General features: G+C 36.6%; 1 protein-coding gene across 2 annotated transcripts; it reads right to left on the bottom strand.

Moving 5' to 3' along the window:
• Positions 1-493: 493 nt before the first annotated feature.
• Positions 494-14401, bottom strand: SGR2 (shoot gravitropism 2 (SGR2)). 2 transcript variants are annotated; one of them, XM_087332047.1, is made up of 20 exons: positions 14180-14401; positions 12045-12145; positions 11607-11846; positions 10696-10851; positions 10540-10611; positions 7593-7745; positions 7089-7139; positions 6774-6944; positions 6217-6366; positions 5982-6047; positions 5474-5695; positions 3104-3634; positions 2955-3027; positions 2766-2868; positions 2129-2222; positions 1996-2058; positions 1637-1676; positions 1441-1544; positions 1068-1114; positions 494-804 (listed from the first exon to the last, which is right to left on the bottom strand). In XM_087332047.1, the coding sequence occupies exons 1-20, from the start codon at positions 14364-14366 to the stop codon at positions 552-554; spliced, it is 2877 nt and encodes a 958-aa protein (XP_087188173.1). In that variant the 5' UTR covers positions 14367-14401; the 3' UTR covers positions 494-551. The 2 variants fall into 2 exon arrangements, with proteins under 2 accessions (XP_087188173.1, XP_087188174.1); XM_087332048.1 differs by lacking the exon at positions 12045-12145 and having other exon boundaries at positions 14180-14366.
• Positions 14402-21491: the final 7090 nt, after the last annotated feature.

A 21491-nucleotide genomic window follows, 5' to 3' on the forward strand; every position in this document is an offset into this window, starting at 1 on the left:
GAATCCCTAAACTTTCCAACTCTAGGATGACCATCATCTTCCAACTCTCTCTCTCTCTCTCTCTCTCTCATAATTAGCTCACCCTAGTGGTAAGTAGTTACACTACAAGCACTACAACTTGGGTTCGAAACTGAATCTCTCAATTTTCTCAACTCTATTACTTCGTGCATATCTATTAATTTACTAGACGTCGTTGAGGAATTAAGGATTGAACCCATCCCTCCCTTTGTCCCTATATCAAGTGCCACATTCCCAAGTGCAATGTTGGCACTTTCCCAATAGGTAATGCACATCACTTGGATAAATATTGAACACCTTTGTATACTTGAGATATATTATATGGAATATGTCCATGGATATATACACCCATAATTCATACATGAGACAAATTATGGAGGATGCAACATGGTACACCACACATGGCTCATATATAAATGTTTCATAAATCATTATGGAGCATAAAATATGCACACCACATAAATATATAGATATATTCCAAAATGACATAATTATATGCTCTATTTTTTATCTAGTAGAGGTACTACAAATCGCTAGCTCTTTGAAGATTTCAACATTTTTTTGTCCTTAGTACTATCAATTATACTAGATCTCCTAGAGAAGGTAAACGCGAAATCATCATCGATTACATACTTTTCTTTTACAAATGGGCTTGAATCAAGAGAAACAGACTCATCGATGCTCTCCACCACCACTTCACCCTCCAATGTTGGGTTTTCTTCGGGAATCTCATGATAAAGATGTTTGATTATGAAAAGTGCTGTGTCCAAATCTAGCCAATAGGACCTGGCAGACATACATACATTACATACATCACGTGTTAACAAATATGTTAAAAAAGTTGTGAATTACAGGATATAGTGCAGAATAAATATTAATACTAATACATTCCATATAGCATAGTCACTTAATGCGAGAACTTATAGCGTAGTTACATACAAACATACATACCTGGTGTGTTAACAAAAATGTTAAAAGAGCTGTGAAATACAGGACATAGCACAAAAGAATATCAATACGAACATATCGCAAAAAGCTTAGTTACTTACGTGTGAGAACTTATAGCTTGAAGGTACGAATGTTCAAATGTTGCATCCTGTATTCAGACATATTGACATTAGGTTCATCTAAATTCCAACCCATAGAAATATAGTGTACAGTTTTAGCCAGAATAAGATTGGCCTGGTGGTCTGGTCTATAACATCTAGCTCAGGAGTTTAATTCCTGACCTGTTGGTGCCACAAATGCACCCATTTAAGGCTTGCCATAATTTGACATTCACATAAACACACAAATACACTAATAAGGGGGTTAGTTAAAAGCTAGAGTAGAGATTTAAAATTACAATTCTCATTAGCATATATTTAACCACTGGGAGTGTGTCTCTCATATGCAGGTTTTAAGTTATCATTTATATCAGACCTGTAGCATAAAGTCGATCCGGCCATCAAGGTCTCCAGTAAGCTTCTCAATCATCAAAGATCCATATGTCCTTGGTTTCTTCACATCCACGTCTTCTTCTGCGCCTGTATGTACTAATTCTTCTTGATTAAAACAAAAGTTCATTCTAAGAAACAAATCATTTATGCTCTTCCAATCAAATGAAATATTTTGATACCTTTATTATCTGTCACCGAAAATGCCTTTACGACTCGTTCCTGTATCAAAAACAGAGAAACCGGTATTAAAGAAAGAGTACATTAGCTCTTTAGGCTTTAAAGCAAGAAAGCATTCTTTTCATCAATGAACCAGTTCTTATTTATCAAAAGGAGAATATGGTTTTACAAATAAATTTCCATCTGTATAACATTATTTTCCCCCAACAGTCGTCAATATGGTTATAAATTTTAGAACATATCCCTCCATTTGTAACTTTGTTGAGAATTTGCTTTACCTCAAAACAATTGGCAGAATGGTTTAGATACATATATCCCTGCATTAACTTTGTAAATAAGAAAAAAAGTACATTTATTGTACCCGAACTACTGACAATGACTGCACAAAAGCTCTGGATCGTGCAGAAAAATCCTTTCCAAATTCCTGCAACGCACCTTGACTGAGGTCCAAATATAAAAAAGAAAAGAAATGTACTCGTATGTAATGAAATTACCTGCACACCAATGTGTAGACGTCTCCCTCCTCTATGGTAAGGCACAAATTCTGGTTGCATATACATATACTCCTTACAAACAAGAGGTTCAATCCTTGCATTTTTGCAATTGTAAAAATATTCAGATTCCAATTTCAAGAATTAGCACAAGTAATTATTGATGAGCTAATTGGTGCCCTTAAAAAATGAAGTAAAAAAGCAAAACATGAAAACCCTATATATACTAATCAAGTTAATTCAGATATCTCCATCAATAAACTCAAAAGTGGAAATCAGCAGAAAGGAGTGCTACATAACATCAAGAAGATCAAACAAAATAGGGAAAAAATGCAAGAATTGAAGAAATGAAGGGATAATATGATTCTATAGGAAGAATGAGAATATGAAAAGTGAACAAACCTAAAGCAAATATACCCTCTAAAAATGCAAAGTGAAGAATTATCAGTACTATCAATTTCATAAGATAATGAGTAGGCAAGTCCCTGAAAAATAAATTAGGCTTGGGATCTCGTACTGACGAAAGCTAGATCTTGGCTTTCTTGCATCTTGAATCTAACATGATTCTCCATTAAAATACAGCACTATACATTCAAACTATATCATGAAATTGAATTGTCATCTACAGATCAATGTTTACCGATATGCAACAGGGTCATATGGATGAAAGATATTGAACATTCTCTTGCATGCTGGCAACTCTTCATCAATGTCATCATCTTGCCAATAGTCTTGTCCTTTGCCTAAATCAGGCCTTATTAGATTTAATACAAATACTCATTCAGGAATAAATAGACAAAATAAGAGCAAAATAAAGTAAGGACATTACCGATTCCCAGCCTGACATTCCTCAAAGACAAGAACACCCCAAGGGGGGAACCTACAGCAAAGAAAGTATCTACCTGCATACAAATCAAATACAGAACAATTAAGAACTATAGTCTCATCAATAAGAGAACTTAGGAGGAACGGTAATACCTCGAAAGCAAGCTTAGTATACTCAATATAGGGAGTATATCTCTTCCTAGACATACAACTCGTCTTCAAAACACTCCCAGATGGACTGGAGGATTCTGAATTCTCAGGTACTGAAGCTTTAGAATCATCCAAAGAAGATTTTGACCAATGTTTTTTATCGTGAGAGGTCTCAGGAGAAAGCTCAACTGTGTATAGTGTCGAATCTTTTTCAAAATGCTCTTTATTATGCTCATCCATTGAATCTTCATGTATTCCCTCTAGACTAGCAGTCATTTGGTCGCCTTCTATCTCTCTCTTAGAGGGCTCTTCTGTATTATCCTTGATATCTCCCCCTGAGATTTTATAACTTTCATCTTCTGAACCTTGAATGAGTTCATCTTTCCCACTTGACTTCTCTATTTCTTCTTTATCCCTGGTTTCTTCTGATGAGTTTTTAGAACTTTCATCATCATGAATGCTTTCAGCAGTGAGTTGTTTACTTGATTGATGGGCCTCCTCCAGAGATACAATTTTTTGCTTCAATATTTCCATCTTTGTTGCACAGAAAAAAAGTAAACCAGTCCTAAGGTTACATGTTTATATTGGATTAAAATTAAATGCACGACATTTTTTGCTGTTCAAAAATTAAATTAAAGAGTTTAAGAATAGACACATCTGAATCCGTTTTTACTGTTCTTAGAACACAAGACAATAGATCTACTTCCAACTTCATATGTCTTCAATTTTATAATACACGAACGTGTAAAACAAACTCACTTCTGGCTATTAGATATTTTCTTGGCAAATAGGAGAACTGTCTCAATTCCTGAATATTTGAATGGAAAAAGCAGTGACAAGGTTAAACCCCACGAGAATTCCCTTATCTATTGAATAGGGTTCTTGTTACTTGATCAGGTCGCGTCAAACTCAATTTTTTTAGCTAGTATTAATGACTCTTCAAATTGGTCTCGACTATCAAGTTTGTGGCCACTATTATACCGTACTAGCTGCTGTTTTATTGAGTTTGCTTCACTAATAGGTTAGTGATTCGGCTGCTGTTTTATTGAGTTTGCTTCACTAATAGGTTAGTGATTCGACTTCGACCGATATGGCAATGTGTGGTGTTTGCATGCCAAACCTTAAGAGAAAAGAAATGAGCAATAGCTTCTCAATATGGATAGCAACAGCATACATCTTAAGATGACAAAACGCTTTTCCAATTTTAATGTTTCAGCAAAAATACAGGATCCTTTTAAGGGGAGTTTATGTCAATACACAACAATCCATAGGCACTATGAGAGTGAATGAGTTTGACAAGCTTCCAATTCACTAATCACCAGAGTTCCTATGATCCTAAAGTGCTAGATTCCATTTTAGTGACACCATTCCCAGAGGTTTTAGAATTGACCAACAAGTATCTTGCACGGGGGTTCATCAGCTTTAGTTTGATCTAAGGTCAATTAAGTGCTTCTAGAGATAGCATGGGGAAGCGTAAGGTGAACAATCTTAACCAAAATGCCGGATTGGAAGAAGAAATGTGAAGTAGTGTATGGAGTGAATCTAGAGCACTACAGAAACTGTCTTTGCTGTATATTCATGCATCAACCTTGTTTTAGTGCAAATTATTGTTCACAGCCTCAAGAAGGAACACATGCAAAACCTCTAAAGATCCTCCTTTCAAGCTATCAAATAGAGCTCCATGTTATACTGTAATGTGCATACACACATAGTGTATGTACTGTTTTCTCTGAACTAGGGACAGTCCTGAGAGAATAAGGCCAAGGATCAACCTTGTATTAGAGCCAATTATGGTTTTCAGCCTCAAGATAGAGCACATACAATCTTATACTGAAATCTCTTCACCTCCAAAGATCCTCCTTTCAAGCTATCAAATAGAGCTCCATGTTATACTGTAATGTGAATAAACATGTATGTAGTGCTTTCTCTGATCTGGGGCTTTCTGAGAGAATAACCATGTAATGTAATGCGAATAAGCATGTAGTGTAGTGTCTTCTCTGATCTGGGGCATTCTTCTGAGAGAATAAGGCCAAGCATATCCGTTTCATACATAAGCCAATGTTTGCTGAGCCATCGAAACATATGGTTCCTTGAACACAAGTCAGTCAGAAAATTCTCCACTCCAACAGTAAACTACTATATAGATAGAGATTCTCTCTTAGTTCTATCATCCTTCCATATTATAGTTGATCTCGTATAGTTTCATCATGTCAACTTCCATATTGAAGTAAAATTATCTTAAATAAACTCTGAGATATTGAGCCTACAAAACATTGCTACATAACCGGAGAATGAAACATAATGTAATACTAGTCAAGATATGTGTCTTGCAACAAGATTAAAAAACCATGCAACACAAAAATCAAGTAGTACCTGATTTCTTAAGCTTTCAAGAGAGTCCACAGACATTTCTTTAGTTTCAATAGTTGTTTTAGATATTTCCTCATTCATCTGATTCAAGTTTAGAGAATGTACTTCGCTGGTTTGGATATCTCCATTTATCTGGCCTATAGGTGCAGTTGCAATTAATTTGCTTTGATGGCAAAGGATATCATATGCCAGGACACTCCCTAAAGAATGCCCATAAAGGGAAACCTACAATACAAGGGAAAAACTATGATGAGAATAAAACTCATGGAAGACCACTTACTCTTATGATATGTAACAGAAAAAGTACCTTTTATTAATTTGAAATGAAAGATCTGACAAAATATCATATTAATGTTTTATTTTATCAAAGATCTACATTTGGAATAATCACATAGTACAAACGACATATGATGATAATGAATCTTATTGCTAATCGAATAAACAATAACGATAGCATGAACAAAGGATTCAACTGATGACCCTCATAGGAAGATCACCAACATTTTATTACCTTGCCATCATAGCCCGGATTCCGTTTAATGAATTTCTGGTAAAGCCTATTCAGTTGCCCACATACCTGTTGCAATGATCAAAGAAACTAAATCTCTGAAAAAAAATATTACAAAACAAAAGTAACAAATGCAAGGAAAAAGTCCCACAGCTGAGTGCAAAATCCCACAGCAAAACTCAAAATACACAAGAAATAAAGAAAAAACAGATGCCAAGAGTTCAAATATATGTCTTACTGAATCATTGATTTCTTGACAATATACAGGACTCATGTAGTATAATACATCATGTACAGTGGCACTAAGCATGGTTCGCAGTGCCCTAACACCTTCCAGAGTACAGTTCTCAACAGCCTCTTCGCCTGCAAGTTTAAGACCCCTCCGCCACTGCAAATCAACCATAGCTGGGCCTCCTCAGAAATCCTGAGGCTTCATTTATAAATAGTTCACTTTGTTTTAAATCAGTAAAATATTAGTTGAGCTTAACAATAAAAAAGTCATTTCATCCTTTATGGCACTATCGAACTACAAGGCATTTATCTAGCATCCCAACAAGGACTATTCTTTGGAATGTTGGCTTTTCTAGTGGAACATAGTTTCTATTATTTCCACAGTTCACTAGCCACAGTAATGATATCTATAACCAATCAAAATTTTTAAAAAACATATCCATCAAGCAAGACACCACAGGTTTGAGAATCAAACTTCCAGAAAGTATCAACAATGCACGGCACTTGGTAAACATTCTAGAGGTAAACTAAAATGAGTAAGACGGGAGTGTTAGGACAACCTACCTGACATGGAATAAATAAAACACGCTGGCTATTTCTCTGATGGGTAGTCAGATGCTGTTCAGCAAGAAGCGCTGTGATACGTCGGAAGTTACCGACATCGTCCACAAGGTTTGCATTCTCAAGTCTTTGCCCTATCCCATGTACCATGAACACGAGATGCCGAACAGGAACCTTTATATTTCATAACATTCAAGTTTAAACTGTAACTATAAGAAAAGGTTGAGAATTTCATATTTCTCATTAGAAATACATTACTGTCACTGCCTCTCAGAAATATATACAAATACTGCAAATATTTAAATGCGAATGAATTACCTGTGAACAATAATCATCCATCTCTTCCTCCTTTCGTTGTTGAAGCTCATCCTGAAAATGAATTGAAAATCCAACTGTTTTATTGCAGTGATGCATTATATAGAGCACATAGATATTTTTCTCTATAAGAGAATATTCAGGTCCATCATGTACAGAGATTATATTATATGCCAATATTTTATTTATCTTTTACATATATTCTTCAGATATATCCACAATTCACAATCTCAAGATATTCAATAATTTGGGCCACAATTATGTACTAAAAAATATATGATCCAATTTTGGTTTCACATCTGGTAAATAGGTAGAAAACCTCTTTACAATTATAACAACATTACATCCCTAGATCCCTTTTATCAACACCCAGAAACAAATTCCCCTAGATAAAAATACCAATGATATTTTGAACTAATTTGTTCGTGCAACAAAAGTAACACCAAGCTTTGCATATGCAATGGGTACATCACCCATGCTTACTTTCTTCAGGGTAAAAATTTGCACCTGTGTTGGTTGTGGTGATTCAGATGGTGCAAAACCACGTCTTAACTTGACACCCACTCCCCTGAGACCAAGTACTGATGAGATACCAGATGCATCCACGTGTAACCATGCCTCCCAGGAATCATCTTCGCCAGTAAATAAGGCATGTAGGCCCTAATCCGCATACACAAATGCAATGTGAGGACAGCTGTAATATCTTACAGGAAGAAATAAGAAATCATGAAAAACAAGACGAAGATCTGTCTAACCAGCAATATACCAGCGAAGGTTCAGGAATAGATCAGTTAATTGACACTAAATTGTAATATAAAGTTTTTTAAGCAAATGATAGAAAGGTTGTCCTTATTTGACTATATTTTGCCTTGCTAGGGACAGGGCATTATGAGATTATTTTAAGCATATGGTAGAAAGGCCTTGTTTTAATATACTTTATCTTGCTAGGGACATGGCACTAATCTCATAAACTGCCTTTTTTTGTATCAGGAGCCCATCTTGGTGGAGATAAAAAATAAAAATAAATGGATATCCTTTTTTTAAGACAATATACAATACAAAACAAACTGAGCTCTACCATCTAGAAAATACTTAAACACATACAAGTAGGCACACGGTCAGATTCATTAACAAGGTCAACCTGGCTATGGTCAACCTCAGACAATCGATAAAATTGACAACACATGCTGCTTGACAGCACTTTAGGAACTTGGTGGAGATAAAATATAAAAGATAAATGGAAATCCTTTTTTTAAGACAATATACAATAAAAGACTAACTGAGCTATACCATCTAGAAAATACTTAACACACATAAAAGCAGACAAACGGTCAGATCCTTTAACAAGGTCAACTTGGCTGTCATCAATCTCACAAACAATCCATAAAATTGACAATGCATGCTGCTTGACAACACTTTTGGAATTAATGGGAAAAACGAAGTACTCTTTCACTATTTCCTTGAGTGTCTCCTAAAAAACACACTCACAGTTCACGTCAATGCATGAACTAGAGCACTAAATGTATGGATATCTCTGGGATGGTGTAAAAGTATGCAATGCTTATGAGATGGCTGTGGTTTGATCCTCTCAATTGATGCATGAGGCGATAGACATTAAAAAAATGTAGAGGTTAAATAAGTCCAAGATGGCCTTTGAGACACCACACAATGTGACAGTTGGACATGTCTCATCTATGAGACCAACATAAGAAAGAAAGAAAGATATATTAACGTCTTTTAAGAGGCCAAAATGGCCTATAAGACCAAACAAGAGATTACATCTTAAGTGTTGTCTTGTCTTTGAGAACAAATAAAAAAAATAAGTAAATAATATTCCGTAAATATAAAAGTATATAAGATAAAAAGAGACGAGGGAATCTGGTTTTCAGCACATGTGAGATTGTCAAGTTAGATATGTTGTAGCTTTTGTCTTCGAAAGATCTCTAGCATAGGTCGATCTAGAATGGAAATGTCTCCGACACGAGGGAAGCACCTACAATGGCAGGAGATAATGGCTTTTATCTGTCGATGCCAAGGGTGTCAAGGTCGTGGTCCATGGGGCTGGGGCCTACGCGCACGGCAAATTGCCATTGCCCAATCAATTGTAACCCTTTTGTTATGTCATGGTCAGGACCCCATTTGTGTATCTCGTGATTGACTTGTAGCATTAGTAGGAGTGATGGGGCTAAAGAAAGTTGTGATTATTCTTTGTGAATGAGCTTGTGTGGCTGTATTCTTCAACAACTTTTCCCGATGTCTCTTGAGCTCTAGCAAGAAAAGTCGTAGGCACCGTTGGTCCTCATATTCCATTACCTTGCATAGTGGGCCAAAGCCTTGTTTAAAGAGACAATGGTATCTCCCTCTGATTTCATAAAAGACACTACAGTGACAAACATAGTGTTCTTCGGATTCCACTCCTTGATGACACAATTGGCAATTTCTCTCTTCTAGAGGTAGTCGTGTATATCTGCCTACCTCAATCTATAATTGATGTGATGAAGTTCACAGCTGCCCTATCATACTACGCAACGCATAGGATAGATGTATGTCCATAAAAGGTGGCCTGATAATGAATCCATCTTCTGATGTGTGTAAGAAGTGTGTCTTATAGTGGGCCATCTTTGTACCAAGTGGTATTTTGGGGCTGATTCATGTTATCTTGTTTTCCAAGTTAATAATATCAATTCGGATCACTCTATCCTTTTCCACTTTGGTCATATTTAAATGGGGACAGTCCAACCTATATTGGAATGGGGGTAGTGCATTTATACTCATGCCATGTGACTCAAACCATTGCTACATTTCAGCATACCAACAATGAATGTCTCCATTTTCAGCCAGTTGTCTTGATGACATAAGTGCCAACCTTGGGTACTTCGTTTAGGGAGCTCCCAAAGACGTAGGATAAATGTCATTGATCGGAACAATGCCTCGCTGATTATAGGTGCTGCTCCCATCTCTGCCCAGATTATATCGTGGGGCACCGATGCTTTGCTCCTTATCATGCGAGCAACCATTGACACCAAAGGTCTCTCTAAATCTTTCCAATGATTTGCCTTGATAAGACTTGGTCCCCATATTTCTACTCCATAAGAAATGAAATGAAATTTTACTACTCAAAGTCTCCATTTACAAGAGTTAATGAGGGCAATATCTTTTCAATGGAACTCTAAAGATAGCAACTTGCATTCCGGTATTTCCATCCTTCACTAAGCTATGCATGTCTCAAGACCATTCTCCGTTTATGAAGACAAGACATGGTCCTTACTGCATAGGGATGGATCATTACAGACCCTAGATGGGATTTTAAGCTACCTTCCTGATGTCATAAATCGCCAACTGAAGAATGCCACAAATTTCTCCAAACAAATGAGAACTAGGAGGTGGACACTAGTACTTCAGCTATCAGAATAGTTCAAGAAAAAAATAGAGATGTTGGTGTCATTTGCCAAACCTCAACAGAACTTTGCAAATTAACCCTTGCAGCAAATTTTCCAGATGGCTGGAAAGTTCGCCTATGCCAGATCTGTAAGAAAATCATAAACAGACTATTATTTACACTAGAGAGTCAAGAATAACCAACGAACTAGATAATTTGAACAACAAAAACCTTGCTCCGATAAGCAAATTCCAGCTGCTCAGACACATCTTCCCGTAGAGGTAGCCAATCAAGCCCACCCTTTTGAGCAAACCAGTGCCCACGTAACACACGCCTATGATCACCAGTCCAGTAGATAGGGTAGCAACGCCTTTTATGTAAGTCGACCTATTTCAAAAGAAAAGTTACCATGAAGATATGCTCTAGTGTCATCAAACCAGGCATAAACAAATTTCTTAGTTTAAAATTTCCTGCAGGAAGTTCCAATTTACTTTGATTCGTTCATATATGATTATTGTTAGTCTGGACACTGAAGATATGACAAAACTAAGTAGAGAAGTTTCTAGGCCTTGAGTATCATCCCATACTACAGCAGGAACGAGTGCAAGATGTACATTTGATAATATAAATGCTAACATAGGTAACAATGTAGGCTCCCATGATTAACCATAACATTGCATTCACATTTCATCATTGAGCTCAATGATGAATGATGTGACTCATACTGTTATGAAGCCAAAAACAAATTTAAAGGTTTGAAGAACAATACTATCACTGTCATCTTATACACCTCACAATCTAAAGATATGCATGAAGTGCCTAAAGAGCAGTATTTATGTAGCCAGTTGAAATTGGTTTTTAAAATATATCCATCATCTACAGAAGCAATTACAAGACATTACATGCAAAACATATTGCCATGAGTTGCCCCTTATTTGCAAAGTATCAATGAATCAACTTTATTGTTTACTGGTTTTGAGGCTTTGTGCATTATACTTTCCAAATGAGACCTCAAAAAACAATGTGTTGCCCTCTAAGAGGCAGATAATGCTAATGAGTTCATAATATCAATGCAAGTCTAACTAAATTATAAAACGCATCTAATATCACACAAACACAGAAAAAAAGAAATAGAAAGATACTTCATAGAGACCCCCTTTGACTAGGACTCCAATTATCTCATCATTCTCATACAGTTGTTCAAAGCCACCCAGTTGCTTAGTTTTGGCATCTGTAGCAGAAGCTTGCAAATGCTCCAAATCTGTAACTTTGGTTGAATCATCGGTAGAACTGGTTTGTCGTTCCTTCGTAGTAGATCCTATAGGGCCTTCACTACATTCAGCATACTCTTTCCACCATGCTGAGACCAGTTCTTCTTCTTGCTGCAAGATGGAAAAGAAAAATTAAATCAATTATGGATAGGAATTGGAAGATAACGCTTCTATCATTGTAAATACCGAATGGATTCTCAATCTCTATTCTTGGATTACCCATATTATTTACATCCAAGCTTTATACAATTTAATTGTGGTTTAATTGGAACTGCTAGTACAGGTTTGACAATAATGACGAAGAGGTACCCTCAAAAATGCAGCCTCCAATGTGAGAGAGTCATTGACACTAAATCGAAGAAAGTCACCTTTTGCAACGACCTCTGTTGCAGGACTTGATGCAGCTACATCTGTTTCCATTATAATAAAATTTTAAATTTGCAACATAAAGTTGATCGCAGCTTCTTCTTGAGACATATTACTAGCAGCATACAAATTCAACAATACAAGATATACAAGTTTATACATAGTTACATTACATGTATTTCAGGTCATCTTTAGCAGGACATGAGTTAAACTGGACTCTTGATGAAGTTTTGAGTTCTTCATTTTCCCCATCCACGCTTTCATAATCATTGATTTTGGCGAGAAGGTTTAATCCTTGATACACTCACCAACCTTTTTCCTCATCAAACTTTTGATCACTTTTTTCTTCACTCATTCTCCTGCTTGACATTGTATTCATCACCCCTGTTCAATGTTGTTTCTCTTCAATGTGAAAGCTTTTCAAGATACCTGAATGGCAATGGGTTTCTGGTAGGTTTTTATCTAGACAAGGACACCCAACTGATCGACTGTATCCATGGCATGCACATGTGTTGGGCTGACCAATTTTGTTAGTAATGTTTATGTTGATAATCGATGACCAACTGTCTGCCCTTGTTTGTGCTATAGCCAAGCACACATACATAACGGGCTAACTATTATTTTTATCTTCATGGGTAATAATTCACAACCATTCAATTACATCTTTATGCTATTTTTCTACCATGATGCAGAATCACTATGAACAAAACATCTCAAATAGTTACTAGAGTATTGCGTTCAAGATACCACCAGCATGTTACTATTGGACCTGAGTTTGTATTGTAGCTATATCTATGTGGATGATTACCATGATAACCTTCGGAATGAGTTTTATATATAATCAACAATTATAGGCAAATGCTAGGGTTGCATATGACAACATGGTATCTTGTAATCTCAACAACTTTTTGCATGTCCACTATTATAGAAAGAAGGAATATACACAAATGTGCATGGGTGGGAAGCTTTTCCACACATCCATTGAGAGGGCTTATAAAAGTTTCTCGTGATTATGTTTGAATGTACATTACAGGTTTACAGGGAGTTGTTTTAAAAATGAAGAACAGTTGTCAACCTACATCCTTTCATGTAATCTGAATGCATCAGCTTTTACTAGGTATAGACCATAAGTTTATTCATCAATTTTCATGCATTATCATTAATTCATAATGAAGTAATGATCAATCACAGTGCTCAGCTCTGCTCTCACTCACAGGTTGTGCAGGATGGCCTAAACATTCTCTCCCTATTCAGAATAGTTAAGAGATCTAAATCAAGTTTGTGCAAAATGTTTTCATAGTGTATCCATCACTAAGAGTAACGAAAATCTACAGGATCTAGCAGAAATCCAATAATTTGGATATTGAACAGGAGTGTCTTTCAGGAAAAAAGAGCTTACAATCTTCTTTCTCTGTAACATCTCCATTATGGAAAATCCACCAATTCTCATCACATGCATTATAAAGTTTAATTTTGTCGACTGATATTGGAGAAGCATGTGAGTTTTGTAAACATGACTTAGAGAAACTCGGAAATGTTTGCAAGTGGCGACTAAATTTACCAATGAGTGTTTTATAAAAAAAGGTACATTGTTACAAGAAGATTGTTATCACAAATATGTATCGATGAAAACAATTTGTATCTCCAAAAAAGAGGAAGAACATGCCAATTTTATAAATGGGTCATTTCATCAATTGTGTAAATGGTCAAAATTGGTCTACGAAAATGGGCATCAAGAAAACTATTTTATCTCCAAAGGAGGAGAGAACTCTCTTCTGGGTCATTTCATCAATATAATTCGACAAATGGGTTTATAACTAAGGAAGGGTTTTTCAATCACACATGGGTAATCAAAGAAGAAAAAACTAAAACTTATCTTCAGAAGGAGAACGGGTGTTCACTAAACGTGAACAGTTTTCTTGTTAAATCCCAGCAAATGACCATATCTATAAAGTGGGTTATAACAAGAATGTTATAATGATAAAGAAGAAGAAGCATTTCCTTCACAAAGAAGGGAATTAGTTTCTTAAGATGAAATTTTCAATTTTTTTTATTTTTTATTTTTGAAACGAACTAACCTTCAACAGAGAGAGATCCTTTGCTAAAATACCATCGAATCTCTTCACCATCAGATGGGCTAGCAGTATTGGTTCTGTATTTCTGATGACCCTCACCATGAGAGAGAAGATGAGCACGAGAAACTTGGAAACTTGAAGAAGCTTTCCCAGAAGAAGAAGAAGAAGAAGAGGAAGAGGAAGAATCCATGGTGGTGAACAATCAAGAGAGAAAGACAACACAAATCCTTTCTGTCAAAATTGTCTATGTGGTGGGGGGGGAGCATCATGCCTGCATCATTTCTAATTATGCCTTGTGAGAACTATACGTGTCATAAAGAGCCCCTCGCACTTTTCTCTTTCAAACCCAAAATGTATATGCTATCACTATGCATATCACATACATATGTTTAAAACATATAAACAAAAAAACATTCCTTTCACATGAGAATAGAGAGACAGAGAGAGACAAACAAACAAACAAAACACACATATATTAACATCTTCTAAAGACCAAAATTTGGTCCATGAAATATGTATTTGTGGAAAGCAAGATTTGAACCTTGCACCTCCAAAGCATAAAGCATTGTATTTACTAAGATAGTACGTAAAATTCGTGTTCGTCCAGCATAACATTCGTTTGCCTAACGTTGGAAAACGAATGCAAATGTTATTCAAACATGTTGGGAGACAGGTCCCTCCGGATGGGAAGGGAGAAGAACAGTGCCGACGAACAAACTCGGCCGAAACCGATAGGCCGAGGCCGAAACGGTATGAGGGGAACCCGGCTACGGAGAGCCGGATGATACAGACCCGGTGAAGACCGGATGAGGAGTACCCGGCTACAGAGAGCCGGATGGTGCAGACCTGGTATGAACCGGATGAGGAGTACCCGGCTACGGAGAGCCGGATGATGCAGACCCGGTGAAGACCGGATGAGGAGTACCCGGCTACGGAGAACCGGATGAAGAGACATATTCGTAATTATGTTTTTGATAGTCCATCGAGGCTATATTTGTAAATAGCCGAAAAGTCATATTAGTATAAATATGACTTAGGGCAAACTTTTAGGTGTGAACAGTTGTTGTGATTCTTCTTGTTGGTGCAAGAAGAAGGGAGAGCGCGTAACTGTACAGAGAGAGAGAGAGAACGAGGTTGTTGCCTCTGTTGTAACCGCCGCCTGTGGCGAAGATCGTGAACACGAGGTCGTTGCCTCCGTGAACTCACTGTTTGTACATTCTTACATAGTGACAGTTTGCAGCCTGTGGGCTGCCGTGGTTTTTCCCCCTAGTTTGGGGTTTTCCACGTAAACCTCCTGTGTATTGTTGTGTATCTTCCTCTTCTTTTGTGTCGTGTTCTATTTCCCGTTTTCTGTGTGTCAATCTAAGCTCGGTTGTGGCCAAGCATTGCGCATAAGGAACGATCATTGGGTTCCCGTCATCTTGTGTTTTTTTTTTGTTTTTTTCCCATTTTTTAATGTTTTTTTTTTGTTTTTTTTCCAGTTTTTAGGCTTATTTACCTCATAATAAATAGTTAATCCAAAAGTACGGTATTTATCATTCTTTGAGGGTGTTTTTCTTTCGCGAATGCGAATGCACGTATGGTACGTATTGTTCATACTATGGAATCATGGATATATATATATATACATAGATTGAGATATTCGAATTCGTGGGGCCTCCCCCACGAATACCAACGAATATGTATAAGAATATTTCTTCCAATATTCATTAACTTTTTTTTTCCCGTTTTTTTTTTTTGAAAAAATGCATTCGACGAGTAGCGAATAGAGAAGAGCTATGCAGGGAATAGCAATCAACAATCAACAGGGAACAACATCAAACATTGGCTCCTCGAAATTTAGGGTTTGACTCCATCAAACATCGGTCATATATATTCTATATTCATATCATGTGAATGATGGCATGTAATGGCTTGAATCCTTCCTTGATCTGTGTCGAGAGAATTTTATTTTGCATTCTATGTAGAAACTCATTCTTCTGTTGAAGAAATCCATGGATTGCTGACATGAAGAAGCTGTCTTATTTTTCCATTTTTGAAGAATCATTCTCACATGCATGTTAAATGGGTTGAAAACCTTCTTTGATCTGTGAAAGAGGAGTTATGCAGAAGTGAATTCTCTATTGGAGGAGAATCCATGGCTCGTTGATGAAGAAGCTTTTGTTTTGAAGATTCATTGCAAAGTTAACGTATAATGGCTTGTTGAAGAAGAGTTTTTTGTAGAAGAATTATTGTCAAGTACAAGTATAATGGCGTGATTCCTTTTTTTATCTGTGAAAGAGGAGTTATGCATTCTATGTAGGGGCTCATTTTTTTGTTAAGGAAGCCATAGATTTTCGATGAAGAAACCTTTGCATTTAGAAGAATCAAAGTGATATTAATGCCTCTAATCTTTATTTAATATGCCATGCATTTTATGCAAATATTCGTTTTCTGCTGAAGAATCCCTGCACTGTTGATTGAGAAGCCCTTTTGAGGAAGAAGGATTAGTTCGGATTCTCCTTTAATCAGTTGATGAACTTACAAGAATGTGTTATTAAACGATTCAAGTTCTGTTGACAAATCCATGACCCCCTGAAGAAGAAACTTTTGAAGGGTATTTCACACACTTTGGAAGAGTATTTCACATCTAGAGGTGTATAATGACTTCAATCCATGGCTCAATAAAGAAGCTCTGGATCACAAATTTTCATTGAGCCATGGAAAATGAAGAAGCTTCTACACTTCCATGGCTCAATCAAGAAGCTTGTCGCAATCATTCACATTTTTAAGAGTTATAATTCCTCTTTGATTTGTGAAAGAGGAGTTTATATACATTATATGCAGAGTCTCATTTTATTATGAAATAATCCATCGCTTAATGATAAATCTCGTCGAAGAATCATATGTATAATGGATTAGATCTTTCTTTGATCCCTGAGAAGAGGTTATGGAAAATTCATTATGTTGATGCATCTAGTGGATCACTTCCATTGTTTGGTGATGAAGATTCTTGAAGAGTGATTCACGTGTACAGACCCGTGAAAGCTTGTTCAAGAAGCTCCTTGAAGAATCCTATGGTGTAATAATTTGATCAAATGTGAAATCTTGTTGAAAAGAATACTTGCATTCATGGATTGATGATGAATCCACTTCTCGAGGAATCCTTCGTCATTGATTGCAGATAGAATTATTGTTTGAATAAGAAGACAGATGAGTCAAAAGAGATGAAAAAAAGCAGGAAATCAAGAACGACACTGAGCTTTTCACACGGTGAGGCTTCAGGAAGATCTTCAGATCAATCTCAAGCTAAAGTAATTGCTTCCATCATTTCAAAGCATCAATTAAGAAAGGGACAAAGAGAAGGAAAAAATCATACCTCTAGTATACTTTCAAATACAGGAACTCTAAGGAAAAGGTCAAAGGCAAAATCATCCATTCAAATGCATCAAAAGGGCTCATAATCGCTTTAATTAAAACTTTTCTTTCTTATGTTAGTGTGATTTTGAAGACCTTCCATTTTTCTATTAATTGGTGATTTTTCCTTTTTTTTTTAAGTGAATTGAATAATTTTTATTATGTAAATTTATTTTCCATAAACGAATGGTTTTATAATATTCTTGGAGCAATTTTATATTCTCGAATACTACGGATATTGCGGATGTCGAATACCACGCATATCACGCATGGTATATATATATATATATATATATATATATATGGATGGAGAGAGAGAGGGAGGGAGGGAGAGGAGTATATCCTCCGTGCTCTTGTGGGTCCTCCTCTCTTATGTGTCTCAAGTTGCCTTTCCTACCTACACTTTTCTACTCTTTTGTGTGCGTTGTTGCCTGCCTGCCTGTCTTCTGCCCGAGCTGCCATGCAAAATATGTTTGTCCGCATGAAACCTTGAAACCCAACCACCCCTAAAATATTTTCCTCTTTTTAAGCAATCTCTTACATGGGCTTCGTAACAATCGGAATTGGCTCTTCGACAAACATGGGTATTGATGGAGAAAATGACATCACGTGTTTTGATAGGTGCAACCCTTTGCCTTCTCGCGTGGACTCTATACTATCAAACTCGTACTCTCTTTTTTTGGGATCAACCGGAAGGAATGGCAATTCAAATGCCTAGATCCTTTATAATGTTTACAAACATTCCATTCGCATCTTTAGCATTAGGAGGAATGAGTGTTTTTGCATTAGAATCATTAGAATCATTAGAGTCTTCTTCTTTGCTATCATTATCTGATAGTGAATCAATTCCTCGTTTTTTAGCCTCTACTAGTTTGTTGGTCCCCTTTTGCTAGAAGAACATTGATTAGTTAGCTATATTAGCCTCTTACATTCCTGCGCTTCAAGATACATTAGTGATATCATTGTGTTACCTCAGGGATTGTCTTGTCCATGTGTATATGTGCAAGGGACATCTTGAAGTGTTCCTTTTTGTAGATGTGTGTTTGAGTTTTAATATGCACAATCTTGCTTGGAAAGACAAAATGACAAGTTTGATCGACAATACCAATATCTTAAACCGCGTGTTTTGAGTCCCGATATTATGTACATCACAAACTATGAAAAATATCGTTGTTAATGGCTTATTTACTAAGATTTATAAATGTTTTGTTTGGAGTGATATGACACACTCGTGTTGTAATGGGCATTTTTTACATAGTCCAAATTAAATAGGAAATTCATGATGTTAATTGGATATATGCTTATTTTAAGTGTTGATATCATAGATTGTGTGTTAGCAAATGTGGCTACGAGATTGACATGGTGCATGCGTGTAAGAAATAATGTTCATCGAAGTGTCATGTCGTGTAAATTGAGGATACATGTTAGCCCGTCTATTCATGGGTGCCCATATGTTTAACACATTATAGATGGCTATGGTCTCCACATACCTACAAATTTAAAGGTATATGAAGAGTGTCACTATACGAGCATTGTGCATCGTGCGAGTGTGCTATAACTATCCACACCCTCATATCAAGAATCTCCATATTATGTTCATAATTTTTTCTTCCTTTTTTTAAGATACTATATTAGCATTAAGAAACATCGCGAGGTTGCACAAGAAATTAAGATGATAGACCAAAATGTCACAATTTTAGTCTTGGGTTCTATTTTTCATTCTAGAAAAACTACCAAGCCTACATACATAACCACTTTTATGTTAATATTAAGGTAGAATAAAACAAGATAACAAGACACGAGACTTAAATCACAATGTGAATTCATTTCTTATAAATTCACTGATGTTATCAAATTTTGATGATTCAAAATTTCATTACCATAATGTAGTGGTAAAGTATGTGTGTGCAGTGGAATGGTTTTATATAAGGCATTTATACACTTCCAGAATTACATTCATACCCCTCCCTCTTTTAGTAAATTTCTCGTACCCCTCCCCCTTTCATTTTTCTTAATCTCACTCTACCCTTTCCTCCTCCACTTTAATTTCCAATATACCCTCCAATTCTTCCTACCCCCCTCCTTTTTTCAAAGATCTCCATACATTCTAACGTACTTCACCATCCCTAACTCCCACCTCACACACTTCTCTCTTACCCTTCCTCTCTCTTTCTCTCTCACACTCCCCTACATGTTTTTCAAATAACCCCAAAAAATCTTCTATCCCACACCAAATATATCAAACCCCATATCTCCTACATCATCAAATTTGAACACACACACACACACACACACACACACACAATCTCCCTCTCTCTCTCTCTCTCTCTCTCTCACGCACACACACACACACACACACATCCTTATCTTCCCTATATAAACCCCTCCAATTCTAAATGGTCTTGTGCACTGATGAGCTCAGTAGGAGCGAAACTAGTTTGCCACATCGACCATTTCTTTGTATTACTTTTTAAGTTTCTTAATATGAATTAGTCTTTAGTCTATTTCTTTCTCTCTAAACTTTGTACATATCTCTCTCTCTCTCTCTCTCTATAATTCTCACTCTTAATCTCACATTCACCCACCAATTGTATACCATTCGCACTCCTTGTATTGACCTCACGGTCTAGAACTCACAATTCTTTGTGCATCTCTCTCTCTCTCTCTCTCTCTCTCTCTCTATAATTCTCACTCTTAATCTCACATTCACCCACCGATTGTATACCGTTCGCACTCCTTGTATTGACCTCACGGTCTAGAACTCAAATATAAATATGGTGTAGAAATAAGCAACATTATAGGCATGTGTTGAAGTCACCAACGATGGGTTTAATGTATAGTTCAAGTTGTGTGATAGTAGAATAGAACTAAAAGAAAGTAGATAAGAGATCGAGGAAATGAGAGGGAGTATGAGCATGAGTGAGTGAGGGAGAGAAAAAGATGGATGCGTCATACATGTTGACTAAAGTATAATAGATTAAAGAAGGTCAATACAAGCCACTTTGCGTCTTTGTGGGAGCTTTGTCAGTATATAACCCTAAGTTACAAAAGAGGGAGGTTTATATAGTAGTATATGTGTCTTGGGGCGAGATCCTTTGGGGATATGGTTTTTATTACATGTGTTGGGTAGGTAGCCTACCTTCAAAACTTAGTCCTAACTAGATGTGACTATAGTGTGTGTTTTCACATCCGTATGTGACAAATATCCTCATGCATTGTGTACTGATGGGAATCAACCAGACCATATACGCACATGGCATCTCGCGGATAGGCATTGCTTGGATCGTGTTTGCATGTACTCTCAATGTTGATGGCTTGCCGATCACCTGCGATTAACTAGTATCCATATACAATTTGTACCCTTTTTTGTGCACTACGAACATGATTTTGATTCATGCACCTTCTTGACAATGCCACATGCATCGTGAACCGCAAAAAAACAATATGCATGGAGTTAGATGTTATGGCAAACCCGTGTGGAATCAACATTTGTCGGTGCATGTTTTATTTGTCATGTGCATACTCGTTGTTGCCCGGTATGACAAGTGTGAAACGAACCAAAGGGGGCTGAACACTAACAACAGAAGAAGGGAAGCCGAAGATCAAGGAAGGAGCAGGTGAAAAGCGCCGAGCAGACGGGAAGATATATATATCGAGGAGCAACGAACACAGTGAAGATTTAGAGAAGACTAAGTCTACTAATAGACTAAGGGAGAGTGAGCAAGTATCGTTCCGATTATACTCGGAACTTGTATTTGTACTTGTATGCCACGTTTAATCAAATATACATATAAGTTTGTGGGTAACTTCGTGCCCAATCTCACATTCAGAAAGAACCAGTTGATCGTTGTAGCAACAATATGCACAGTTTGTATCAAAGATCAGAAGAAGAAGAAGTTTGACAATGAACACTTAGATA

This window comes from Azolla caroliniana, unplaced genomic scaffold (assembly GCF_043228905.1).
Source record: "Azolla caroliniana isolate FFs.n. ecotype wild unplaced genomic scaffold, voAzoCaro1.0.p SCAF_16, whole genome shotgun sequence".
In the NCBI taxonomy this organism is placed as follows: domain Eukaryota; kingdom Viridiplantae; phylum Streptophyta; class Polypodiopsida; order Salviniales; family Salviniaceae; genus Azolla; species Azolla caroliniana.

Coding starts and splice junctions, on each gene's coding strand:
- SGR2 (XM_087332047.1), bottom strand. CDS start 14,366: ATGGATTCTTCCTCTTCCTCTTCTTCTTCTTCTTCTTCTGGGAAAGCT. Junction 6,048..6,216: donor GTCAAGAAATCAATGATTCA/GTAAGACATATA, acceptor TCATTGCAACAG/GTATGTGGGCAACTGAATAG. Junction 5,696..5,981: donor ATCCGGGCTATGATGGCAAG/GTAATAAAATGT, acceptor CTTGTATTGTAG/GTTTCCCTTTATGGGCATTC.